Source organism: Anomalospiza imberbis, chromosome 4 (assembly GCF_031753505.1).
Source record: "Anomalospiza imberbis isolate Cuckoo-Finch-1a 21T00152 chromosome 4, ASM3175350v1, whole genome shotgun sequence".
NCBI classification, from domain to species: domain Eukaryota; kingdom Metazoa; phylum Chordata; class Aves; order Passeriformes; family Viduidae; genus Anomalospiza; species Anomalospiza imberbis.
This window is the reverse complement of record NC_089684.1, coordinates 66,536,445-66,557,002: the sequence shown is the minus strand read 5'-3', so window position 1 is coordinate 66,557,002 and position 20,558 is coordinate 66,536,445. Positions and strand designations below refer to the sequence as shown.

General features: G+C 33.6%; 1 protein-coding gene across 2 annotated transcripts in view; it reads right to left on the bottom strand.

Moving 5' to 3' along the window:
- Positions 1-20,558, bottom strand: part of SLC30A9 (solute carrier family 30 member 9) — a 31,064-nt gene that overhangs the window by 7,536 nt on the left and 2,970 nt on the right. For both annotated transcript variants that reach the window (XM_068188954.1, XM_068188956.1), the window contains exons 3-16: positions 18,880-18,942; positions 16,043-16,142; positions 15,163-15,255; positions 14,856-14,938; positions 13,772-13,830; positions 12,997-13,064; positions 11,577-11,679; positions 9,716-9,771; positions 8,266-8,401; positions 7,800-7,839; positions 7,293-7,364; positions 6,728-6,835; positions 5,638-5,803; positions 129-258 (exon numbers count right to left, since the gene is read on the bottom strand). In XM_068188954.1, the coding sequence (XP_068045055.1) occupies positions 129-258; positions 5,638-5,803; positions 6,728-6,835; positions 7,293-7,364; positions 7,800-7,839; positions 8,266-8,401; positions 9,716-9,771; positions 11,577-11,679; positions 12,997-13,064; positions 13,772-13,830; positions 14,856-14,938; positions 15,163-15,255; positions 16,043-16,142; positions 18,880-18,942 (1,277 nt within the window). The remainder of the gene's footprint in view (positions 1-128; positions 259-5,637; positions 5,804-6,727; positions 6,836-7,292; positions 7,365-7,799; positions 7,840-8,265; positions 8,402-9,715; positions 9,772-11,576; positions 11,680-12,996; positions 13,065-13,771; positions 13,831-14,855; positions 14,939-15,162; positions 15,256-16,042; positions 16,143-18,879; positions 18,943-20,558) is intronic.

Here is a 20,558-nt window from a genome sequence, read left to right as displayed (position 1 = left end):
TCTGCAACATTTCAAACAAAGAAGTGAGATGTATCTCATCTATTTGCAAGTCTTGGGTTTAGAGGTACTTGAAATTGGAAAGTAAGTATTAAATATTGGGGGTTACAAAAGCAATTTTTTCTACATACTTGTAGCAGCTGTTCAATATCTTGTTTTTCCAGGTAAGACCGAGTAACAACACGTCCATCAAAGTCGACTTCTGCCTTGAATCTCACTTTGCTCATTCCCATGTCTGTAGCTTTAACATCATGAATTGCTCTGAAACACATACATTTTTAAAGGCAATGTAAAACAACATAGAACAAACCACTAGCTAGTTTGACTTCTCATGTTAACAATACTGTCACCACAAAATAATCCTGTAATTTTGAAAGGTCAATCTTTGACAAAATAACCTCATTTTGCCCACCCACACTTCCATTAAATACTGATTTACGTTTAACTGGTTGTATCACTTCCACAGGTTTCTGCAACAGCAACATATCTATAAATCACTGCAATAGAAAACAGACAACCAGAAGCATTACAGATTTAGAACTAGACTAACAGTATATTAAAAAAAAATCCACAATTAAAAATGTGAGAATTTCCCCATTCTGTGTTAAAAGTTTAAGTCCAACTTATTTTCCTCTGTAGAGAATTTTTCGTGTATATACATGACACTAATTAACAGTCTTTAAGTAAGCTCAATTCTGAGGAATGGAACCTGTTGTTAATTAATGAAAAGTCACGTTGCAATTACAGAAGTGTCCTTTCCCAAAGTTGGTAAAGGCATGATCTTTTGGAGTTTTCAAAAATACATCTGACTTAAGAAAAAGTTACAGATATTGGGTTTGGAACTCATTTTTGATTCTTCAGAACTATTAATCACAGCTTACCAAAATACACCTGTTTGTAAATGCTGAAAATCTATATTTATTTAAAGGCTCCTAATAAATACTAGAACATGAAAGCTCTAATGTTTGTATTTTGGTCCTTTGAAAAATTCTGGGTTTCTGTAGCAGAGTTTTGTTCTAGCTTTTTGGACAAATTCTAATATGTGAATATAAGTAGTAAACAACAAGCTCTTAATTTTTCTGGGACAAGAGGCAAACTCAGGACAAAGACATACTGTCATAAATTTCAAGAGTGAAATAAACACAAAATAAAAGACTTGATTTTCTTCCTAATTATATTAACAAAAACTCAGTTTATCTTCAAAGCCAAGAAAATATTAAATTGCCACTGCAGAGCAAAGTTTCCACATTTTTCCATCAAGGTCAGAAAAAAGAAGTTGAGACTAAAACACTGGACACAAATCACAAAAGGTTCACATTTTTTAAATTCTTCCTTCTGACATTTTCAAAGTAAAACAAGTACAAAAGATTTCAAAGACTTTTGGCTTTATTAACAGAAAAATGCGTTCTTGACTATTTGGTAAATTCTAACACAAAATTTAGATTCAGCAATGCAGCTCACTTGATGGAAAGTAGCAAAATAAATGGAGGCAAAGTTTGGCAAGTCGTGCAATGTCACAGAATCTGTAAATTTAGCCTGCCCTTTGTCTTAAGCAAATTTACTCTTCCCAACTAGAAATGCATCTTTGCATCTGAATGTTTATAAATCAGAAATAACTTCACAGGCAGTGCAGGAAGAAAGCAGAAGGTATGTATGTTGGAAGGAACCTGTTAGAATGAACAGCCAAAACAGAACAGGAGACAGAAACTTTAAGATGAACAATAACAGGAAATTTTTACAGAATACTTCTTGTAATACTCAGGGTGGAGAAGAGGTAAGCATATTAAAAAAGAAATAGTACATGAACTAAAGGTAGTAACACCAAAAAATATATCTTAGTAAATATTTAAGCAGATTAAAAGAACTATCAGCTTACTGGTAGCAATACTTTCCAGCTCCATTCCAATTCACACAACTATTCTGTGGGAATTTATCAAATCAAAACAGTATTAATTGGAGCAAACTAGATGGCATCAAACCACCTCATCCCAAAGAGGGTATTTAAGATAACAGATGTGGTTAATAAAGAGAATTTGGAGCCATGTGATTCAAAAATGTTGAAGACATATCAAGTGCCTATCAGAATTAAGCAAGAAGATAACAAGTGGCATTTGAGATTCTCATTAAGCAGTAGCCTGATAAAATTCAGTGAAATTATGCATATTCTATAAATATGAAGGAAAACAGTATACCTCAGTGCATATAATCTGCCCAGGAAAGACAGTGAGTCAGAAGGAGAAAAATCACTAATCATTCAAAAATACAAATGTATATTCTAAATCTTAAGCCACAAAGGTTGCTTACGGAAGCTTCTGGATGGTAAGTAGAAATCATCAACTCTAACTCAGGAAAACAGTAAGTTTCCTTTTTTAATTAATAAAAAATTTGTCAGAGAACATCAAGTTACTGGTTTTGAGCAATTGGTTGCAATATTTTTGGTTTTCATTCAAACCAGAATGACAGATTTTCCAGCACAACAGAAGCACAACTACACAACAGCTATTACAATGAAGTAAAATTAAAGATGAAACTGTCACTAAAAGTAGCTTATGCCTAGGAATCTGTGATGAAATTCCATAAGAACAGAATCAGGACAGAGTCTGCACCACATCACATATTTTATTTCACAGTTATGAAATGCTAATCTCCCACAGTTCAGTTAAACTGAATGATTTATGCACCAAAGGTGTCAATGAGAGTTAAGACTTGAATGTTTGTACAGCAAAAATAAAATAAAATAATTTTCCAGCTGAGAACAACTCTGAAAGCCTGTTCAGGACCAAGAGTTAAATATGGGATGCAACTAGAAATAACTAAGAAAAATGAAAAGAAAGGGGAAATTATAAAGTCGAACAAGCTGAAAGGAGAAGAGAAGAAAAGCTAACAGAGTGTGATACAAACAAACTTTTTTTAAGTATATCAAAACCAAAGGATAACATAGAAACAAGCCTGCTACTAGACAGAAATGGAATTGTTACTGATGAAATAGAATAGGAAGAAACATGCAGTAATTGTCTTCTTGATCTAAAAAAGCTAGATTATATTAGGACATCAAAGCATTTCCCTACTTAAAGCAAAGAAGCATATTGGATATTGAAATGAAAGAAAATGCTTCTAATCCAATAGGTTCCATAACTTATATTCAAGAGTTAAAAGAACTAAGAATAACTGTGAAGGCAAATTAATTTTTCATCTTGCAATAGTGATGAGAATTAAAACAAAAAACAGATGAACAACACTGTGCCAAAATTTAAGAAGAGTAAACAAGTCCATCCATTTAAGTGAGGACAGCTTCACTTGACAGCTGAAGGAAAAATAGTTAGAAAAGTGGAGAGAAGAACTCTATATTAAGAACATTAATTTCAGTCATTAAATTTTAGGGAATGTAGGTCTTGTCAAACAATCCTGTTATAAAAAAAGTTAAAGTATCAAGATTTAGTTGAAAAAATATCACCACCAGAGAGACTTATTTTAGTAGGACAGCAGTTAGTATTGTCTGATAATCAAATACTTCATAATTAGCAGTGGATCACAATATTCAGGCAAGCTACTGCTGGAATAGCAACTTAAGTGTGGTGTTAACAGGGGCTGAGGGAGTAGATATCAGGGCCCCTGGATCCTTTTGTCAATTTGGATCTAAAATACTTTCTGATAAACATTGAATGATTCCCTAACAGAGCTCCTTCTGATTTGGCAAAACACATTTGAAAATCAACATTGCAAACCATGCCTGAAAGAATAAGGGAGGAATTGCAAAAAGCATTACATTGAGAAATGAAAAGCCTGAAAGGTTGAAATAAAAAAGCAAGTATTAGTCACTATTAGAAGCAGGCCAGCAATCAGGATCATCTTCTTCTTTTACATTTGGTTTCAGAAGGATATGTATAACACACTACTACACAGCTCCATTTAAGAAAATGTGAGAGTTTGAATGTTCAAGAAAATGCTGACACTCCTAGAAGTCCAAAGCTTATGTTGAAGAAAATATACATGTAGCCCTTTGAAGAAATACTTAACGTTAAAAGGCTTCCTCATTTCAGCTGCTGTAATTTTTTTTTCCTTAATTTCAGCCTTTGGTCTGGTTTTTTTCCCAGCTTTTTCTCCAAATTAGACCTACCTATACCTAGTAACAAGCAAGGGTAATATAAGTTTACATTGCAGAGAACTGAGATTAAGACCAGGTGTCATCTTAGAAGATGTACGTTACCCAAGCTAGAGATAGCAGGCTTGTTGCAAGAACTCGGTAAAAGACAAACTGGGCACTGAAAGGAATCAAAGCTGGTAACATAATGGATCTAAGAAAGAGGTAACTGAAGACAAAGTGCATAAAGAGAGTATGATAAGCACCTAAATATGTTTCAGCTTCTAACCTCAAAAAAAAAAAAAAAGCAGTTTCTCACAAGTCTTTATTTCTTTTATTATTCATGCTTTTCTAAAAATTAAGGTACTTCTTGTTTTTAAAAAAGTGTTTACAGCAAGAAGAACATGAACTAAGTCTGCTCTTTTGAGAAGTTAGAGCAACCGACAAAATGGAATACAATATAAAATGGTACTTGGCCTAGGAGAAATTTTATTATTTCAGCCTGAGACAAGCAAAAGCCACCTGTGCACTTTGGAAAAAAGAACTACAGAAGTCATGTGAACTCACCTACTCTAACACAGCACTGTTGACACATCCTTCACCATTCAGACTAATCCAGAGCCACCACAAACACTTAATTTACTGACATGTGAAAATTCTAGAAGAATTCTATTCCAAATAGGATTCTTGTTTAGCTTCTGGAATGAAGGGCATGTCATCCAGACTTCTTGCTTGGACCTGTGATGGTGCCAGCACTTAGCTTCTTTCAAGTACTCTGGTATTACAAACTAATGGGCTTGGAGTTTTTCCCTTCACAGCTCAAAAATTACTACAAATTTAAAAAAAAGCACTACAGTACTTCAGTTGATTTATACTGCATTCCTAAATAAACTACATTCCTAAATAAAGAACTACATTCCTAAGTAAAGATCTAAAAGAAAACAAAAAAGTTTGCTTCTAAATCAAGTTTAATAGGGTAAAGCCAAAATAGCTCATTGAAAAGCATTTAAGCAAGATTTAGAATTACAATGAGCTATAAGTTTACTACAAATTGCAGACTTGCTAAGAAGGAGAAATTAGCAATGAGTTGATTTACATGCATGTAACATGAAGAATCCATTGCATCATAATACTACTACAGCACATCCTGCCAACTGCTACAGAATTCCACACACTGAATATTAACAGCAACAGAATTTAAATATTTAAGTGCTAATAAACAATTCAAAAAACATAACAGTATCATTGAAGTGCTTGCATTTCATGAATTTGAAAATAGTTTTAAGTATGTGATGGCTTTCTCATTAGGTCATTGTCAAGTCCTGTAATTAATGTGACAGTTAGAATGTATCTGCAATGCTGCTTTAGCTGTTGAACACCCGAGAGGTACAAGTTTTCTTTTACTAAAAGTTTTAGCACAGAAATAGAAGTTAGCAAATAATAAAGACTCTAGAGTCCCAACACAGAAGATTCCACACTAAAAGTAATCTTACCAGATTAAATGTTGCTTTCTTGCTTTTTGTTGTTTATAGTGGAGACTGAGCTGTAAAGGTTCTTACCTTACTACGGGATCACTTTCCAGTAACTCAGTAAGCCGCTGCAGCTGCTCAGGTTCAATGGATCGTCCCAGCAGGGCTTCAGTGTTAGTGTAGATAAGAAATGCTGACACAGTTCCTAACAAAGTTCCAACACCTAGAGACCCCACACTGTCATAATATGGGTTTCCTAAACAAAATATATCAAATTAGTTTAACAGAGTATTTCTAAAACATAGCAGAGAATTCCATTTTCACACTTAAAAGAGAACACAGTTTTGAGCAGTTTTCTGGGTTTTGTTTTTTAGTGAGATTTTTTGGTTGGTGGAGTTTTTTTCTAAGTTGGTCATTTATTTTACTTTTTTTTTTCCTTAATTCAGTGGAAATTTTTTCCTACCAGAGGAATATGATGAAGCTGGAACAAAACTATCACAAAAGCCTTAAGTCCCTTCTGTCCCTTGACCGCTCCTGTCTCCTGCAGGACTAATAAATGCGTAAACTCTTGTCTGTATATGTTTCTATATAAGAAAACATAAATTTATACCCAAAGTTATATACACTGAAACATAGGTAGCAGCATAAAATCCAGTCTTCTTTTATCAGTGACTCAAAAATTCACAAATATTAACCATTTCTGGAACACAGTACTTCCTAAGTTTCAAACACTTATTCATATTCAGACCTATAGAAATAGTACTGTGTTTTTAAGCTGATGAAGGAAACTAGAAATGAAATTTAAAAATTCCTTCCATATAAAAAGTGAAAATTGCTATTAAGTCATTAGAAGCCAGAAGAAACAAAATTCCAACATCTATTCTCTTAAAAAAAAATCAATACTTAAAAAGGGATGAATAAGTAATCATCCCTCTTTAGAAAACTTAATTCTGCAGTAAAGATATACTTTGAGCCATTTGGCATACAGATCATCTTACCTTTGGTAAAAAATAACTTAGTTTGTATGACAAAATATCTCAAAAATCTGCTTACAGAGTACAAGTACCAGAAATGAAGAGCAGAGACATATTTAAGTCAACCAATATAAACTAAATGCTCTGTGTTCATATCATGCATAGGAAAAAATCCACATTCTGCTTGCCTCTGTGCAGAGTTTTACCTGTTAAAGAAGTCAGTCCCATACAGGTAGCAGCTACAGCCACACTCAAAACTGCTGCAGCATCCTCCAGTAACACCACATTGGTACTAGGATCACGACTCTGCACAACTGCACACACAACAGAAAAATGTTATGTTGCTCTGAAAATTTAGCTTTACTACATTATGCATAGTACTTAAACTATACTAACAACAACAGTTTAAAAGAACAATTTATGCAATTATATAGGTGTAAAGAGAATTTTTGCATATGCTCACACTTCCAAAAGCATTTATACATATACAGAACAAGCCCAATTATGGAAGCTTCTCAAAAATGTTAGAGAAATTAAAAGGGGTATTTATCCTGAAAAATACATGCACTTAGCCAAGTATTTAATTAGCGCTCTTAAATCAACAGTTCTCACCTAATTTGTAAAATGTTATTTGTTAGTAGACTAGAAAAGAGATCAATAAAGGGAAAAGTAAAAGGGAAAACAGAAAATTGTTTCTATCATTGTGGAAATACTAGCTAACAGATTGTGTTTTAAATAACACTGCATACTTACTGCTATAATGATACATACCATATTGATAAAATGAAAGACCCTTGGCTCGAGCACTCCTCCTAATTTCATTTATAGCAACAAGCAGGGTGGCTGAAACAACAAAGTTGTTGCTGAAAATTGCTAGAGGCAAAAGGACTTGTTTCCATTTTGAAAAGAGGAACTTTTAATTATAGTATCATAGGAACAGATCATCAAGAAAGCTCTGATTATTGGTACTTTAAATATAGTTGCTTTTTTTCCACAAGTGTGTCTCCCATACAAATCAGAATAGTTATATTCATTGATAGTTTAATACCAAAAAGGCAATCCATGTCTACTTTCCAAATATTGTGTTCTTCAACTTCTTACTATATAGACATATATAAAAAAGAAAAGTTTTCACATGTTTATTTTTGTTTGTTTACAAGTATTTGCAACAGAGCTCAAAACTTCACTGTGTATGCAAAGATCAGTTATTACTGTAATTACTGACATTATAATCTTATGGGATTACAAATACTTAAATAGAAACTTGAAACTGCATACCTCCTTCTGACACCAATGATCCTGCTAAAATGCAGTATGCCTGTATAGAAAAAACAAGAATCAGATATGATATTATATTATATGCATATTTCTACAGATCTCTTCAACACAGGCTATCCAAATGTGGCATTCCGGAACCACATTACCCACAGTGTCATGTAATTGTCCCTAAACAGAAGGAAACCAAAAATAATTGGGTCATGCAATATATTCCAAAACAGGAAAGGAGGACCTCTTGGAGGGGGGGATATGAAAGGAAGATGCAGGGTTTAGAGAGCAGCTCATTTTGCTGCAGGATCAACTATAGTTTAAAGATTTTTTTTTTCTTAAAACCCATTTTCATTAAGAATGGTTTGATTTAATTGTGCTGGGACTCAAACCGACTCAGGAAGTGAGTTTCAGACTATGCCACTATTTTTTATTAAGTTACTGGTGTTAAATACAATATCAAACAAGACTAGCTTACCCAGAGAAGAGATTCTACAGGATGAGGGTGGAGTAAACCCATGATCCCATGATACCAAGAAAGTCCTGCACCCATCATGAAAATGCCTACTCCACTAATCAGGGAGGCAATATAGCGCATATTTGTGAAACCATACCTAGAAGAATGAAAAGAAAATTATTTTAGGAATATAAGATTCTACATCTCTACAAACATATCTCAAAGTTGCTATTAATTTCTACATGTCTCAATTTATCATCATATGACCTGGCATCTATTTAAGTCAAAGCTGCTAAATCCAATCTAATCCAAAGGGGGAAAAAACCCTACTTGAAAAAAGATATCTAATACACATAAGGATATCAAGCATGAACATTTTTCTAACTTGTTTTTAAACATCTGTACTAGCTCTTGTACAATGACTGAGGATTTTATTTTACAACTGAAAAAAAAAACAAAATAAACAACATTCATATCACTTAAAGATTTTAGTGAAATGCTACTTCTAAATGTGGACTCTAGTTTTGTGAGCAGCCAGTCTATATAGTTCATAAAGCTAATTTAATGGGAATAAAATTTACACATCTCTCAGTAATTCAGCTAACTACAGACATCCAACACTTGCGGTTTTTAAGTGCAGTGGAGGAATTAAAGCAATATTAAAAGTTTGCGTTTATTCCTTTTTTTAGTTTTAACTCCATCTACAAACAGTGCACTTCTTCTGTCTATATTGAGGAAGAAGGAAAAAGAGTGAGAGGGAAAAACGAGATATGATGAATATTTGCACAAATATAAGATGTAAATTTTTTTTAATTTTAATGATGCTGTTAATGAAAAAAAGCGTAACTAATCCCATAAATTAGACACATTTTTGAACTAGTACTTAAAGAATGAATGACTTGTCCAAACATATGAGGAGTAAAACAGCTCAACACCGAGAAAATATGACAGAGAGTACAGCTTATAACTTTCATGACCTTGTAAGAATTTATCAAGTAATCTCCCTATTACTAGATAGAAACAAAGAGCAGTTTATGTCAAACACAACTCCTTATGGTACAAGTAACTAGCTTGCATAAAAGCACTTTGTTGAAAAAAGGAAGAGGACAGTAATTTTTATATTTTAAAAAATCCCGTGATTCACATGAACAGTATTTAAATTAAAGTAGATCTATTAGTTGGAAGAAGCAGAAGAGCCCAGCACGACTTAGAGAAATAATGACAATTAAAATAAAACATAGCAAAAGTGTACCACAAAAAAAAACAACAGATGCACCAAGCCACTGAAGCCCCAACTCCTGGAGCTTAAAAGAAAACCCTTTTCTTATTTTATCTGTTGTAAAATCAGAAACAATATGTTTCAGAAATGACACAAAACAGCAAATTAAAAAGAACAAGGTGATGCATGAACAAGAACTAATCTTACTGCTATATATAGTTACCAGAATCTTTATTTACTCAAAAAGCTTACGGATGACTAGGGTCAGGCGTCCTTGCAGACTGACTGATGCCCAAAGCTAGCAACGCCTATTGAAGACAAAAGGTTAAAATAAAATATAGAAACATTCCGTATCAACTGAACTTGAAAGGTTAAAGGCAGATGTAATTTGTTGAACTGCATACATGCTTTGCTACTGATACCTTATTAGAGCTGGAATATAATCCTCAAAATTTGTCATCTAAATTTACCACTCCCAAAAAATTGTTAGTTATACCTACATATATAATGTATGTGCAATTATATGGTGTGTATATATAATTACTGTTAATTGTAATCTTAGAATCACAACTGAAAATGAACATTATGTGCAATCACAACTGTTATTGCTGTGCTTCAGTGTGAAGGAATGAAGTTGCTCAGGGAACAAAGCTATGTAAATAAATCCCTCTTGAAGAGAAACTATACTGAGACTGGTGTAGTAGGGTGGTGACAACATTTAAAGCAGTAACTTTACACTGCAACTTGTCAGCATATTTTGAAGGCAGAAATAACCTCTTGCTATCTAAATTGCCTACCTGGGATATATTTAATTAGGCATGTATTAAGTTGTTGATGCAGGAAGTTACAAATCTAGACTTGAATTTTGCAAAGCACATGTTTTGTTTAAGACTATGGATAAGGAAACATAGTAACAAGTATTAAAATGCAGACACTTTAGTCTTAGCAGCAGCAAGCTGCTTTGAGGAAGCAAGGTTTCTGCTGTGTTTTTCACAAAACCACATACTCTATTTGGAAAAACAAAACAAACTCTCCTCATTTCAGTGGAACGTTCAACTTTGATATTTACAAAACAGAATAGCTCTTCAATGTATATAATACCACTATCAAACTTGGTTCACCTATACATTGATCCACTTGGCCAAGTGAAAAAATCACACACTTTAAGGCTGGCTTCCCCATAAATTTAAGTACTATCAGTTGAATTAGGAGCACCCTTGTCTCCACTTTACATCTGGATCAGCTAAAAGGTTGTGTGAAACCCTCAAACAAAATGTGAGTTGTCAACTCAGTCTTTCTGGACAGAGAAGCATACAGTGTCCAACTCAAGCAAAACGTTTGCCAAAACTATGTTAATAGCCTTTTCAAGATGTTCAGTCTGCTCTAAGGTTCCACAGATTCCTCAAATTTGGAGAGGCACAAGACTGTTCCATTTTATGATTTACAAGCTACCCAAGAACTCCCCTTGCTTGAGCTGCAGGAGCCTTTCCTTCAACCCTTTAAGGGTTGATTTTTTTCCCCTCAAAGCCTTGCAATATCATTTCAAGGTCTCATAACATATGCTTCAAGTATACTATAGAAAACAGTAAAAAAAACAACATTAATTTTATCCCTGCACATTAATATTACATGCCCAATTCTGAGCCTGCCACTCCACTTCTCAAAGTAAATGTGCCACATATGTGGCTACTTGTGCTGTGACAGGCTGATAGGCAATCTAGGAACAGAAAAAGAAAACAAGATGCCCAAATTCTCATCATTATTCTATCTAGAGATGAATAAGTAACAAAGTCTGTCATTGTATTACCATAATTGACAGGAAAAGTATTTCAAGTTAACATTTAACCAAAATACTAACCAAAATCATTTTAGCTTCAAGTACCACTCATGATCCATGAAGCAGCTGAGTACAGTTCTTACTGTAACTCCCCTCTTTCAATTTATTTCTAAAAAACTTCAAAATCTACATTCTGACTTCTCATTTTTACATTAATACAAATTAAGAAGCATCCTATTTTTTTATTCAATGCACTACAACTACTGTAAGTATCTGTCTTTATTCCCAGTTTTATTACAAGTACTAACTTTAGCAGAATGGAAAAAAAAAACCCACCTGGTTACATGTGTCTGCTAAAGAATGTATGGCTTCTGAAAACATACTTGCAGAACCCGTGTAAACCCAAGCAAGTAGCTTAAAAAAAAAGTTCAACCCATTTCTGAAAACAAAGAGAAGAAATAACAGAATATTTGATGTTTAATATTTTCAGCAAAGCAGGAAGTGCTGTACAATCATGCATTATTTCCCAGAAAGGGGTCAACTCAAACAGCAGTTTAATAATTAGAGAGCTGTGCAGACAGATTATTCATAGAGATTTTCTGCATGGTCACTGTGAAAAAAAGTCCTTTCAGCTAAATTTGATAAAGACACACAATTTATTTTTTCAGAAATCATTGACTTCTAAGCAGTTCCAAATAAGTTACACTTCCTGAAAACTATCATCACACTCACTACTCAGAACAACTAATTTTCTACCAGGGGGAGAATACAAGTCTTTACAAATTCCTTTTTCTATTTTTTCAATCCTTTGAAAATCCTACATGTCCTCTGCCAATACTTTAGTACAAGGTTCCCTACTTCACCCCCAGTCTGAGCCATTCTCAGTAGGATACAAATGTGAGAGAAGGCTGTCACTAGATTACATTGTAAAAATGATCTATAGAAATTCTCCATTAAGATGTTCAGTGTGAATTGTGAAGACATTTTTACAGCTACAGGTTTACTGGAGTAAACATTATCTTATGTTGCATATTGGTAACTATTAAGACCAAAGTCCAAGTCTACATTCTCACTTCAAACATTATCAGAATCAGTGGGTTAATTGCTACAAACATATGGCACAGAAAATCAGACTGGAGGATTATAAAATTCTCCTCTATCTTTTTCAACATGAGTTTCATTTATTGCCAATTTTTTAAGTATCTAAATAAATGAAGTATTATAAGAAACTATTAACAACATCTTCTTGTGTCGTATTTTAACACGTGCCAGAAATTATATTCAAGTTAGAGGAAGCAAACCCAGCAGCTTCTGAGAAGGCAGTTTGCAATTAGAAAAGAAATAACAGTATACAGACAAAAGTGAATTATTTTCTGTTGGTTATATTGAAGATTCTCTTAAATGTATTAAAAGCTTCCTCTCAAGAAGGAGAAATAAAAAAGGACAACTTTAAATACCTGCTTCTTCAGGTCCTTCAAAATTTTAGTTTTACTTCAAGAAACTGTATACTGTGGTCAACTCCAAAAAATTTGCTCTTCTCTCATCAGAGATATATTCAATACCTGACCTCTATGTATTGATCAATGTATTCACATAAACTCTCTCCTATCAACAATAAACAAATAAATCTATTAACTTTAGTTACAGACACAGGTATCTTTATCTTAAATACACACACTGTTCCTATTCCCAGGATAATATAAATAAAGTATTTTTTATTGCATAAACAAAACTTTTTTTTTTTTTTTTTACTTACATGCAAATAGCTACCATTACCACCTTCCCTGGTCCCTTGAAAAACATAGCTGCTGTACTGGAGCGTGGCTACATAAAGAAATAACAGATTATTTAATAACTAAATCTTGATCTCATGAGACACCTACCATATAAATTCAATAAAAAACTTTGCACTGCCTTGTATTGCAAATGTTCTTAAAGGTAACTAATTTACTACAGAATGTTAAGCCAAACTGCAGTTGGGTCTTATGTATTTCTACAAATGGTTGGCTATTAAAAAGATAAACACCCAATGAAGTCTCCAGCAGAGGCCACTGCAGCCATAAGGCCCAGAGCCCACTAAGGAATCATTCTATACACCCAATATACACCCAAGCACCTGGATCTAGGGTGTATGTCTACTTAAGCAAAAAGGAAGGGCCAGCAGCGTATAGAAAAAGCATTCATCTTCTGGGGTCTTTTTTCTTAAAGAAATTTACTTAGCTTTTTTTAATTAACAGTATATTCACTACACATAGTAATGGCTATACTTGAAATCATTAGTACAGCTGCAATTTTGATAAGAAGGCAACTGAAAAAAAACCCTCTTACTGGTGGATTACACTGTCACAGTAGGAACCCATTCAAGCTGTCATCACAACAATGACTACTGCATAACAGTCAGATACAGATCTGGTATATTACGGTGCAAAAAAAATCTTCCAGTAATATTCAGTTACACAAATTTTCCTTCAAAAGGTGTCATAACACATTTCACTACACTTTTCTAGCCAAACACTTGAAAACGTCTTTACCTTAGTATTTCCAAAGAACTCCTTGTATTCCCACAACAGCCTTTGGTTTCTAAACAGATCTGCAGTACAAAATTCACATCAGGAATATGTACTAGTAACCAGTAGTTTCAGGAATTGAAGTGTACTTTTTTTTATGCAGCAGCCAAATTCTTATAAGAGCTAGATGATCTACCTGTGAAAGAACTCCTCCCTTGATGTTGTTAATCAGAAACACATGTTGTTATACACGCAGGCAAAATGCCAAATACAATCTGTTATGATCCTATACATTGTTACCCTTTCTACCAATAAATGATAAGGCACAGAGGGAAAAACTCAAAATATACTTCTGCAAATTCAGGCATTTTATTTATATCAAAAAATTATTCTTCAGGTCAATAAAAATTTTGAGGCTCCTGACAGTACACTTACAGCTACCTTAGCAGATGTCTGAAGTTCTAAACTTTTTTGACAGAAGGGTGTTCTAGTGGCATAACTGTTCAAACAAAAAATTGACCTCTCATTTTAAGGTACACAACTGGACTAAGTATCTTGAAGCAGTATTGCCTCTTGTGTGATTTTAACTGACTAGACAGATCCAAATACATTACAAACTACTGATTTGGCTGTACATGTTATTGATAATACCAGCAAGAATAACAAAAATACTACACCCAAAAAAAATTATTTCTGAAACACAAAGGCAAGCTGAATTCTTTTCAGAGGAATAAATTAATGAGTAGCGGCATGGTATAAAGATTTGGATCACTTTCAACTCTTTTCAAAATTCTTAATTAGATAAAATGCAAAAGCATTGAAAATGTAAATTATCATCTAAAAATTGAAAGCCGCTCCCAAAAGTATGTCTACAGATCTCCACTGAACGTATGATCTTCCTGTATCACAAAGGTGATAAACTGCTAGATAGTAACAGACTGTATCTGCATAGATAGCAACATTTTACCCCAAGATTATGCCACAAGACCTAGTCAGCAATTGCTAGTTACAAATTTACATGTTTTCAACAAAGTAACACTATCTTGTGGGTTTCTAGCAATCATACTTCCTTGAGGCATTTCAAGCTATTTGAAAACCCTATACTCACTTTCTCTGTACTTGATCTCTGCCTCTTTACGTCGCTTTCTTTCTCTGGCAAGAGCCTCTGGACTACCCCAAACTTCAAGAGACCTGCATGAAGTAAAAGCAACTTAATAATGTTTCTATTCATGCAACTTTTTTTTCAAGCATAAAACCATACTGTTGAATTTTTTATGCACGATGTAATTATAATAATCAGGATATAAAATGTGTTCAGATAAAAACAGAAAACATTATTGCCCTTTCACATTGCAAAACTGACTTTTAAAACTCTTTTCTCTCTCTCTCATATCTTCCTTTTTAAATGTTCTTACTTTGCCTCTACATCCGATCTCAGGAACACCGTGAAAGTCTCAGTGTCATCGTGGGGACTTCGTCGTTTAATTTTTCTCAGCTGCTCTAAATCACTAAGGAAAGTGGACAAAGAGTTTAGTGTAAGAAAAGGATCATATTGCTCTAATTTGACTTTTATGTCTGGGTGATGATCCACCATTTTGATATTACTAATTTGTTGTACAAAAAAAGTGAAGTTGTCTACTTCCAATAGAACAGACAGACAACATGAAGCAAGTGATCCCTAGCAGGCTATTGAAAACTACTGTTTTTCACATCCAGAAGTCCAAATCATGTCTTCATACTATGAAATACTACACACTGAAGCCAAAGCATTAAAACACTAAATAATAAAACATTCAATGAATGATCTGTATGCAACTGATAACGTGCACATATGCTAAACAAGAGGTGTTATGAATTAGTAGCCTCTCTAAATGGAAATCAGAAGCCATGTGACAAGAAAATTTAATCCCAAAATTTACATTCCCAGCACAAATTGCAAAAGGCTGAAGATAACAAAGCTACCTGGGGAAACAGATAAAATTTCCTGTGCTGAGCTACACATTAGGGCATCTACACCATTATGTAAAAACAAGAGGAACAGAGGTGTCTCCCCCCAGCTAGATTCATGGTCTCATAAGTACAAATAAACTACTTTAAAAAGCAAGTACTGAAACATGAATATAAAGTGCAAGCTCCTAGTCCACTGTAAAACTAAGCAAGAACTCATTTACAATTATGTACACCAAAAAACATTTAGAAAAGTTGTTGTGCAAAATCACTCTACAATCATAATTACTTCTCATGTACAAATGAACAAATATTCAGAATTTAAATCTCAACTAAAACCCATCATACCTGGATTTAAGACAAAACTCATTTATTGCTCTGACTCCAGTGATGAAGTTATTCTGTGTGTATTTTGGTCCATACTCTCTTTTTTTAAGGACTGCTTTCACTTAAAAAAAAAAAAATAAACACACAAGTCACTCATAGAGACTACAGCAGAAATTTCAACAACTAATTCAATCTAGTGTCGTACTGTGACAGCTCTTAGTGGAAATCTGAAAAACAGTATCAGTGATACAGAAAACTGACAGTGAAGAGAAAGGCATCTTCCTCATTGTGGAAATGAATAAGGCAGAATGGTTTACCTCCAAAAATGCTAACTACTAAGCTGTAGTTCAGGGTTCTCAAACCTAACTGCCACTGTCAGCTACCTCTCCAACTTTGATGTCAGAGATGGTGCTTGGCTACATAAATAGCATTCAAATATGGCCATTTGGAAACCCTTGGTCTAGCAACTGAAATAGCAACAGGCTGCTCCATTGCTATTTTTTCCAAGTCCACTTTCTGCAGATAAGACTTTTCACCTTTGCAGAGCACACAGAGAAATGAGACAGACTGTATACATCATTTTTCTCAACTACTATGTTCAAAATTAGTACTCTTAACATTGGGCATTTATAACAATTAAAAACATACAGTCTTTATTTATAATATTTTTATGTCTGGAAGATGTACTCATCACATCAGATTCTCATGCACAAGGAAAAGAATACCACACATTCAGAAAAATTATAAATGGAGTTTTCAATTTATGCTATTATTTTCTACTTGTGTGTATGTACATAACTTCATCTTATTCTCAAATCGATATCACTATACATTAACATGTATTAAACATGTTTATTGGAAGACTAGTTATATTCAGAAGAATAACACAACTAACACTGTAATGTAACTAACATTACAGAATACAACTGAAAACAAAAAGCTCAGATTCTACTGATGAGAAGACTCCAGAGCACACATGAGCTTCTTGCAAATCATAGGACTGATATGATTTCAATAGCTGGTCCAGAGGTACTCCTTAAGTCACAGGATACTTAGAGAAAGATAATGCTTTTAAAGACTCTGAGAAAAATTTTCCCAGAGTTCTACATTGTCTTATTTCTGTGTTTTGATGCTTAATAGCAAAATATATTGCTTGACTCTCCATGATACACTAACAGCACAGGTATCAATATCTATCATAATAACCTGATTTCTCTCATCCACTTTGAACTTGAAGAATTTTTTAAGTCCTTGAATAATCACATTCATCCCACAAAGCTCCTGAGTGAAGGTGATGAAAAAAAGTTTAGATATTTCCTAAAAACAGTACACCATTTACTAAGGTTAGAACAGACTGATAATTTTTAATCAAGAACAATTCCCATCTTTTATTTAAAACAAATATATACCCAAATTATATTAACCTTACTAAAAAACAACTTGTGGATTTATCAAAAATTTACTAATTCACCTTTCAGAAATACAGGTAAATTTCACTAAAATAAATCATATATTTATGATACTGTAATTATTTATGATACTGTAATTACAGTACATTGTATATATTGTACTGTAATTGTATATTGCACAGTAGCCCAACAATCCTACTCCTAGTTCAAATAACTGTATAAAACTGTAGTAAATGTAGAGAAAAAACCTTATTTGGTGTTTCCAAAAAAAGACAAGCTCAACAAAAGATCATGTAAATAAAACACTTGAAAAAGCACGTTTAAGATTAGTGAGCCTTTAAAAATGTTACTGTCTTTCTAATACTTAGTACAACTTGGATAGGTACCTTTCTATGTCAGAGCAGCATTTTAAAACCAGAATTCCACTTTCTAGACACTAACAAAATCCTTAATATAAACATTTCTCCTTGCACATCTTTAACTAAGAGAGGGAAAACTTTTACTGAAACATATACCTATTTTCACCATTATTTCACAGAAATTTCTCCTATCTACCTTGCATTTTTTTCCCTGCATGCATACACTAAGAGACAATAAATCGAAAGAAACTGACATCCCTCTGAACCACTGGGGATGAGAAGGTAGAGAAAAGCAGGTGAAGATTAAGTCTGGGAAGAAGTGAAGGGTTAGAGGAAGGTATTTTAAGATTCAGTTTTTATTTCTCAGTATTGTAGCCTGATTTGACTGGCAATAAAATAGCTGATTTTCCCCAAGTCCAATCTGCTTTGCCTATGACAGTAATTGGTGAGTGATCTCTCCCTGTCCTTATCTCAACTCAGAAGCCTTTGATTACATTTCCTCTACCCGATCCAACTAAGGAGAGGAGTGATAGACTGGCTTGGGTGGACACCTGGTGTCCAGCCAGTGCCAAGCCCACCACATCACTACACACAAATGGGAATTTTACAGAACTCAGATTAGGCAGTTCATGTGGTCAAAATATATTTAGAAGCAACACTGATTAGATTAACTCAGTAATAAGAAAGAACAGAGGAAGACTTAGAACAAGGAATGGAGAAGATCAAGTATTCAGCTTAGCCACATTATGTCTGAGAGGGGAAATGGACATGCCTAAAAACACGCAAGGAGGACAGACTGCAACAACACATGAAAAAACAAGTCAGTCTTTTCCTGCTGAACTCTGCAGCTTAAATGAAAATTACAAACAAACTCAGAAGAGCGAGTAATTAGGAATACTGCTATGTTTGATGTTTTAATGAGTCATTTTCACACAAACAGTACCAAACAAAGCTGGCACACAAGTGTGTTTTAAAATGCTATTCACATAACTTGCTTACACAATTGTAGAGGAGCAGCAGTTTCCTTACACTTTTTTTTTTACTACTAGCAAACAGCAGTAAAATTCCAATACACTAAGTATTTCTTTACCTTTTACTTGAATTGGCTGTTTAGGTGAAGACTGCTTTTGGCCTGCATTGTTTGTATCTTGTCCTGTAAAATAAAATTAAAGCTCACTGTAAATATGGAAGTACCTACTTTTCTTTTTAAGTTAAGAGTTTGACTGACATAACATTGGAACATATCTTAAGATTGCACTTCACCCTGACAATTAGAAAGTGTATTTGCCAGATTTCCAACATTTAAAACTCTCAAAAGACAGAAACAAAAATAATAACAAAAGTAAATATTTAATACAGCATTGATCAATAAATTTCTAGCAGCTTGCAGAAGAACACAAATTTGTAACATATTTCAAAAAGCACCCCAAATTAAAAAAAAAATATTTTAACAGTGCACTTGTGGTCTGGGACAAGTGTTATGCAAAACTTTAGGTTAGCAATTATAATTAATTCTATATGGTTTATGGCTGCTATGTATCAGAGTGTTTCAGAGCTTCCAAGAAGGGATTCAATTTTAAGGGATGGAAGCTTCTTCATTTACAAAAAGTTAGCTCCTTAAAACATGGAATATTTAAACTAAAATCCACAACTTGTATGTAATAAGCTGGAGCTGGAACAAAAACAAAGTCTTTTAGCTGGTTTTGAAACCTGAGAATAAGATTCTATTAAAAAAAAACAACAAAATATAACTTACAATAGTGAAATTAATGTTAATATTTGGAAAACTATAAATTCCAGTAATTTTAGTGAGATTTCTACTTAGAAACCAGAAGTATTACATGAAAATTCAAACAAATATTGCATCCTTGTCTCATACATCTCAACATAGCTTTCAGAACAAAAACCTTATGGTTCTAACATGCCAAACCAACATACCCACTCTTTTGTGTCGTTCCACTCTGTAACATTGGAGGTTTGCCACACATTCATAACCATTCACGAAATTAAAAATTACCTTATTCAAAGTGATATATTTTTTAAAAATGAAGATTTTTTTTAAAGCAGGTTAGTGTTAAGTAATGAAGTACTCCTAGCCTAACATGGTACTTAAATTATTTCAAGATCAGATTCTCTTGAAGCTTGCACTACATAACTGTGTTTCAATCAGGCAATTAGTTAATACCCTAAAAGCAACTGAGAACTACAGTAATAACAATTCAAGGATACTTTTTTGGAAAAATAACACTTATAAATTTATGAAGTTTATCTTACTACCTAGCAAATAAGGTTGCACCATAACTAACTAGCATTCCATAAACATTCACCCCTTTCATTTGAAAACAAAAGAAACAAAATCCCTTTGTTGTTCCTTTCTTTTCTTACCTGGGAAGGCACAAAAATACTAAGACTATATCAATGCAAAGAGATCTATGTACATCAAGCACCCTTTCAAAGTTTACTACCTCGGCTTAGAACAAAATCACAGTGCATCACTGAGGGAAAAGGATACAGAATACTTCCATTCACAGTCACTGTTTTTCAGACAAGTAGAGATAGAACTTTCAAGAGTGAAAAATGTTTAAGAGTCACTTTTGTACTTCCAAACATCAGAATGTAATCCTCTTAGCTGGCTACAGTTATTAGCTTTTAAAGACTGTTGCCAGCCCCAGGAATTTACAAGTTACTAAAGAAGGAACAAATATCTGCTATCCTGACAAGGAAAAGGAAATTTCTTTAGCAGACCACTCCATTGTAGACAAAAGCACA